We start from the raw sequence: 7,008 nt of genomic DNA, 5'->3' as shown, positions 1-7,008 counted from the left end.
AAATTTAACGATCATGGGGGAAAGGGGAAGCAAACATGTCCTTTTTCATAGGGCAGCAGGAAGGAGAATGAGTGCCCAGCAAATGATGGTTTAATAAAAAATATAAAGCCACCATATCTTGTGAGAACTAACTCATTCTCATGAGAACAGAATGGGGGAAACCACCATCATGATTCAATTATCCCTACCTGGTCCCTTCCACAACACGTGGGGATTATGGGAGCTACAATTCAAGACAAGACTTGGGTGGGGACACAGCCAAACCATATCAGATTTGAATAGACATTCCCCCCCCAAAAAATATACAAATGGCCAAACATGAAAAGAGGCTTAACATCATCAGCCATTAGGGAAATTAAAACCACAATGAGATGTCCCAGCACATCCATTAGGATGGTCATACCCAAAAAGATAATAACAAGTGTTAACAAAGATGTAAAGAAAGTAGAGCCCTCATACATTGCTGGTGGGACTGTAAAATGGTATGGTCACTTTGGAAAAACAGTTTGGCAGTTCCTCAAAAAGTTGAACATAGAGTTACCATATGACCTACTAATTCTACTCCTAGGTATATACCCAATGAAAGCAAATATCCACACAAAAATTTGTACACAAATATTTATAGCAACATTATTCATAATACTAAAGAAGTGGAAACAATCCAAATATCCATCAAATGATGGAATTGCAATAAATTAATTTGGAATGGCAATAAAAGAATGAAGTATATATTACAAAACAGATGAATCTTGAAAATGTGGTTAAGTAAAAGAATCAGTCACAAAAAACTACATACTGCATTATTCCATTTATAAGAAATGTACAAAATAAGCAAATATACAGAGACAAAGTAGAAAAATGATTGCCTAAATCTGAGGACATAGAGAGAATATGGAGTGATGGCTAATGGGTACAGGGTTTCTTTTGGGGTGACAACAGTGTTCTCAAAGTAGATTGTGGTGATGGTCGCAAACTCTGAATATACCAAAAAAACCGCTGAAGTGCACACTTTAAGCAGGTGAAATATGTGGTATGTGAATCATATCTCAAGTTAAAACATAAGAATGTTATATAAATGGAATCGTAAAGTGTATAACCTTTTGAGATTAGCTTTTATCACTCAGCATAATTTCTGGATATTAATCCGGGATGTTGCATGTATCAATATTTTATTCTCATTCCTTCGTATTTTGAGTAATATCCCATTATATGAATCTACCAGTCTAAGTTACTTTTTAATTATACTGAGAATGAGTATCTTTTATTATAGTACCAAGTAATATTTTTTCTCCTCTGAGTTGTCTTTTCATATCCTTGGCACCTTTTCCTAATACCCACTCTTTATCATATGTACTACAAATTCTTTTTCCAACTTAACTCTGTTTACAATGATTTTTGCAATTAAGTTTTTCATTTTTATGTAACAAAATATTCTTCTATGTTTTCTTCTAGTACTCTTATGGTTACTTTTTGTACATTAAAATCTTTAATTAAATTTTAACTTATTTTAGCATAAGAAGTTAGCAAGTTGAGCTGGGCATGGTGGCTCACACCTGTATTCCCAGAACTTTGGGAGGCCAAGGTGGGTGGATCACGAGGCCGAGTTTGAGACCAGCCTGGCCAATATGGTGAAACCCTGTCTTTATTAAAAATACAAAAAAATTAGACAGGCATGGTGGTGTGTGCTTGTAGTCCCAGCTACTCGGAGGCTGAGGCAGAAGAGTCGCTTCAACCTGAGAAGCAAAGGTGCAGTGAGCCAAGATCGTGCCCCTGCACTCCAGCCTGGGCAATAGAGCTAAACTCCATCTCTAAAAAAAAAAAAGGAAGTAGTTTTGCTCCACCAGCAGTGTGATATAGTGGCAAGATCCAGGGGCTAGAATCAGAAGGACTGGGTTCTAGTCTTGGCTATGCCATTACCTAGCCAAATCACTCTGGGCAGACAACCAGTCTGTGGAACCTGCCTTTTCTGCTTAACATAGTTTTGGGAAATAAATAAGATTATAGGCTTACAATGAGATTCTCAAAAAGTGTTCAATAGATGCCTATTTATGAAGAAAACTTAAAACATTACATATATAATATATATTTGTATCACTTACAATACTATTCCCATTTCATGCACCATCTACTTGAAAATTCAGTGTCAGCCTCAGACAGAGGTAGCTTGCCCTCCCGCAAATTCCGTATCTAAAGAAGTCAAGTGATTTGCCTAGGGTCACAAGTGAAGTCTAGAAAGAAGCTGGTTTCAGAAGTAAACCCAATTAGCTATACCCCAGTCTTCCCCCTGAGTCAGAGACCACCATTCTTCTGCCCGCTAAAAATGAACTGGCATCTTGTGTTCATATCTATACATTAAAAAGAAATGAACAACAAACTGTCTGAAAAATGTAAAGCCTATAATTAGGAGGTGGTAGGGTGATAGCAGAGAGTAGAATCAGAGGGCTGAATTTCAAGCTATAGGCTCCTACCTTGCTTCCGACAGCCTGGGATTTTGATGAAGGCTCCATAGTCAGTCACCATAGCAACCTAGAAAGATGGGGGGAAAATCAATGTCACATAAATGAGAATCTTTCTTCTGTAGCATTTAACCTAGTCTCCCCAAATTTGTACTTCATATTGACTGCCTCTGTATGCTACGAAACTACCTAAAAATGATGCTCCGTCAAACATTCTTTCTGGGTTTTTTTGAAATGTAGACTGACAGGTATGTGTGTACACATTAAAAACACTGGTGAGATTAGAGTGTTGTCACACGGTGTGATGATACTGAGGAATATCCAAATCCTATACCTGGTAAAATCACCAAAGGAGTTTCATGAACAAAGGGAACATATTGATATTACCAAAGGAGTTTCATGAACAAAAGGAACAAAAAGCAAAAAATCAGGTAATGAAGTTATACTTTATATTAGCTAGGACTGAGGCCTCCAATTGCAATACAGAGAACTATAATAATTTGAGATGGATCATGCAGGGTATTCCTTATACCTAAACTTCAAGTCAATCCAGAGCATACAGTCTGTTATACTTAACTCCAAGTCTGAGTCTTGGGTTTCACCAAAACAACTAGATAAAAAGCCAATACACAGATATCTGACAGAACTTGAAAATCAGAAAGAGTCTTTTGCAAAGTTGTCTAAGATGAAGAAGTTAGAGGCTCAATAGGTCTATGTAACAGGTAACCAATACTGGCATTCATGAAGGGTTAAAAAAAAAAAAAAAAGGCAACCAATAAATGTTAGTGATGAAATGCCCAGAACCCTTGCCAGATAAATCATTAACCCAGGCTCTAGCTCTCTCTTCCCCCTGTAGCCTATCCCACTGCCCACCTATAGACTGAGGGTAATGTTGTCACTATATATGGAATTTAACACTAAATTATTATTTGTAAAATATTCAATATAATCTTATATATATAAACTTTATTCTTTTCAGTGCCTTTAATTAGCTGCTTTATCTTGAGCACTGTTTCACCTTCACCATAACTAAAACAAGGGAGTAAATAAAACAATCCCAACTGTACTGCTATTTACTAATATATATTAAATACTCACTACATGCAAAATACTATTCAAAATGCTTTGCATAATCCTCATGCCACTGTATGGGATTGGTACTATTATTCCCTTTCAATAGACGACAAAAAGATGCATGAAGAGATTAAGCAACTTATCGGAAGTCCAAAGCTCAATAAGTAGCAGAGCTGGGATTTGGATCCAGAGTCTTAATTACACTAGAGCTGCTCATGAGTTCCCTTTAACTATAAAATTCTAATGGCCAAAAGCAATGTGGTATCTGATATCCTATCTGTTCCTAGCAACAATCCTAGAAATCATATACAGTAGGTCCCTATGCTGCAAATGAAGCAGAATAGTATAGGTGTATCTGGGTGCTGTGCCACAAGCCTGTAGTCCCAGCTACTCCAGAGGCTGAAGCTGGAGGATGGTTTGACCCTAGGAGTCGAGTCCAGCCTGGATAACATAGCAAGACCCCAGCCCTAAAAAAGCTTTTAGAAAATAAAAGAAAAAATAACAGTATAGGTATATAAAGTACACAGGCTTTAGAGTGAAAGATGTGGCTTCTAATCCTAGTTCTGCCATTTCCTACCTGTTGGATCTTGCACACAATTTGCCTTTCAAGGCCTAAGTTCCCATTTGCTCTCACTTTGCTGCTGCAGGTAACACATGATGTACATAAAGTACATGACATACATAAATGACACATAATGGACATTCAACAAAGTGTAGCTTTTCAATAATTTACAGTCTAAGACACTGAAGCACAAAGAGATTAGTGACTGGTAGGAAGGCACACTACTACTTAAGAGTTAGGGAGGCTGGGCACAGTGGCTCATTCCTGTAATCCTAGCACTTTGGGAGGTCGAGGTGGGTGGATCACCTGAGGTCAGGAGTTTGAGACCAGCCTGGCCAACATGGTGAAACACCATCTCTACAAAAAACACAAAAATGAGCTGGGCATGGTGGTGCATGCCTGCTATTTGGGTAGCTGAGGCACGAGAATCGTTTGAACCCAGGACATGGCGGTTGCAATGAGCTGAGATCCTGCCACTGCGCTCCAGCCTGGGTGAGAGCAAGACTCTGTCAATAAATAAATAAATCTGGAAGTTAGGCCCAAATCACCTTGCTGCTGTAAATTAAGATAATCTCACTTTTCAATCCTGAAGCTCCAGTGTCACATTATGGTTTTTAGAGGTAATATAACAGATCTTAATTTGGCCTCTCCCAAAAGGAAAGGTTAATATATTCCAGAATGGATGCATGCAACTGTTCAGGCATTGTTTCCTATTTCTAGCACCAGGTGTTTTCATCACTGTGTCTCTCAGGGTACAGTCACACCTGCCACAGATGATCACGCAGGCTGCCTGGTGTCCCAAAGATAACTAGTCAAATAGCTCAGGGGAAAAAATTCAGTAACTATCTCGACTGAACTCATAACAGCTTGGGTAAAATAAATTTCCCATTTTCAGATTATGGGTGGCAACTGGCCTTGAAACTTGTTATCACCATAATGTAAATGAAGAATTTGACGCTCAGAGGCAGAAGATACTTGTCAAAAGTCACAAAGTTAGATAGTAGCACAGCCAAGTACAACACAGACTTTTTTTTTTTTTTTTTTTACTTCGCGTCCAAACGCTATTTCTACCTTACCAAAATGAATCACCCCTCAGCATTTCTTTGGCTATTGCAAGCCTAAGCCAAATCCCAAGTCTCATTGCTATGCTTGTACCCCCTATCATGTATTAATATAATGCACTCTGCTATCAACATCCTTCTGAGAAGATGAGAGGATGAATATTACCTTCTCAGCTATTTAATTACTGGGTCCCAAATCCCTGCTGAGTCCACCAAGAGAAGTGCTGGGACATGGGCTGAAACACCACCTTCTTCAAGGACAACTAGTCCTATGAGGCTTGGGCTCCATTTTATTCCCACATTTACTAAGCACCTACCTACTATGTGCAAGATACCACGTCAGATACTGTGAAATAAAGACAGCTTTAAAAAAGGGATGCCCAGATTATTTTAAATAAATTTGAAGTAGTTACCAAGACATATGAGACAATCATGGCCTCTGCTCTACAGTAACTCGCAATCTAGTAGTGGAGTGAGACACATACAAGTAATAAGACAGACCAGGATAAATTCCGTAATAGAGTTGTATCAACAAATGACCACAGAACCACCAGATTTACCATCTATATTTCTCCTATAACTCAATTCAGTCAAAAGGGTTCTCTTGGCAGGGTGTGGTGGCTCATACCTATAATCCCAGCACTTTGGGAAGCCGAGGCAGATGGATCACTTGAGGTCAGGAGTTTGAGACCAGCCTGGCCAAAATGGTGAAACCCCATCTCTACTAAAAATACTTAACTTCTGAAAAGAGTCTCATTATCTACCAAATAGGGTTAACAATTTCTTTGGAGAGATTCAATAACAGAATGTGTGGAAGTACTAACATAGATTAGGCTTACAAATTTTTTTTTAGTTTTAATGTAATCCCTCGTCTTTATAAATATTGAGTACTCATTAAAAGTTCATTCGATGAATGTTCTAAAAAGTTTCTTCTTTCCAATTTATATTTCTCTTTCCCTAACTCCATGTCACTTCTAAACCATCCCTTTTCAAATTGTGCTACTGAAATAGTAATTTAGAACCATAAAGTTCTCTCTGAAAATTCCTAAAGACCACCCTTCCTTAATAGTAATATATAAAACCTACACTAATTCAAGCTCCATCTCATATAAGAGAAAGCTGTAGGTTAGGATCCACTTTAGAAATCTGAGTCATTCTGTGGAGAACAGAGTGTTCTTCCCTTTCTTTGGTACAGCACCTGATGAGTGAAGGCTCCATGATCAGAAAAATCAGTTTCACCTCCAGTGCTACACTTCCTTCTTCTGAGCTCTAGTACCTTACTAACCTTTGGGAATACCGTGAACCATAAAGAGAAACGATAGAGGCTTTGAAGAGCACAGCTGTTTGTTATTTGTTAAAATGCTATTATCCTTTGTATCTTGACTGTTATATTACAAGTTGAGATCAATGGAAGTCAAGAACCACAATTATCTATAACTGATTGATAGTCACAAAGTCTGTCCTCAAAGACCTCACATTATTGGGACGTAAAACTTTTGTCAGCCATAAAAAGCAAGCATGAATGCAAAGTATGAATATCAAGTCTGAATGATAACATTAAAATACTACAGGCTCAGGCTGGGTATGGTGGCTCATGCCTGATCTCAGCATTTGAGACGCTGAGGAGGGCAGATCACGAGCTCAGGAGTTCGAGACCAGCGTCAGCAACACAGTGAGACTTTGTCTCTACAGAAAAATTAGCCAGATGTGGTGGTGTGTGCCTGTAGTCCCAGCTACCTGGGAGGCTGAGTGAGAGGATCACTTAAAACCCAAGAGGTGGAGGTTGCAGTGAGCCAAGATCACACTATTGCTGTCCAGCCTGGGCAACAAAGTCAGACCTTGTCTTTAAAAAAAA

At 38.6% G+C, this 7,008-nt stretch overlaps 1 protein-coding gene across 6 annotated transcripts in view; it reads right to left on the bottom strand.

The window, feature by feature from the left end:
• The window catches only part of ZCCHC17 (zinc finger CCHC-type containing 17), a 70,320-nt gene that overhangs the window by 45,185 nt on the left and 18,127 nt on the right, over positions 1 to 7,008 (bottom strand). For all 6 annotated transcript variants that reach the window (XM_017527874.2, XM_037738243.1, XM_037738242.1 and 3 more), the window contains one exon: positions 2,469 to 2,526. In XM_017527874.2, coding sequence (XP_017383363.1) covers positions 2,469 to 2,526 — 58 coding nt within the window. The remainder of the gene's footprint in view (positions 1 to 2,468; positions 2,527 to 7,008) is intronic.

The sequence above is a fragment of the Cebus imitator genome, unplaced genomic scaffold (genome assembly GCF_001604975.1).
Source record: "Cebus imitator isolate Cc_AM_T3 unplaced genomic scaffold, Cebus_imitator-1.0 Scaffold51, whole genome shotgun sequence".
Taxonomy (NCBI): Eukaryota; Metazoa; Chordata; class Mammalia; order Primates; family Cebidae; genus Cebus; species Cebus imitator.
The sequence above is the reverse complement of the archived record's forward strand: the minus strand, read 5'-3'. Positions and strand labels throughout refer to the sequence as shown.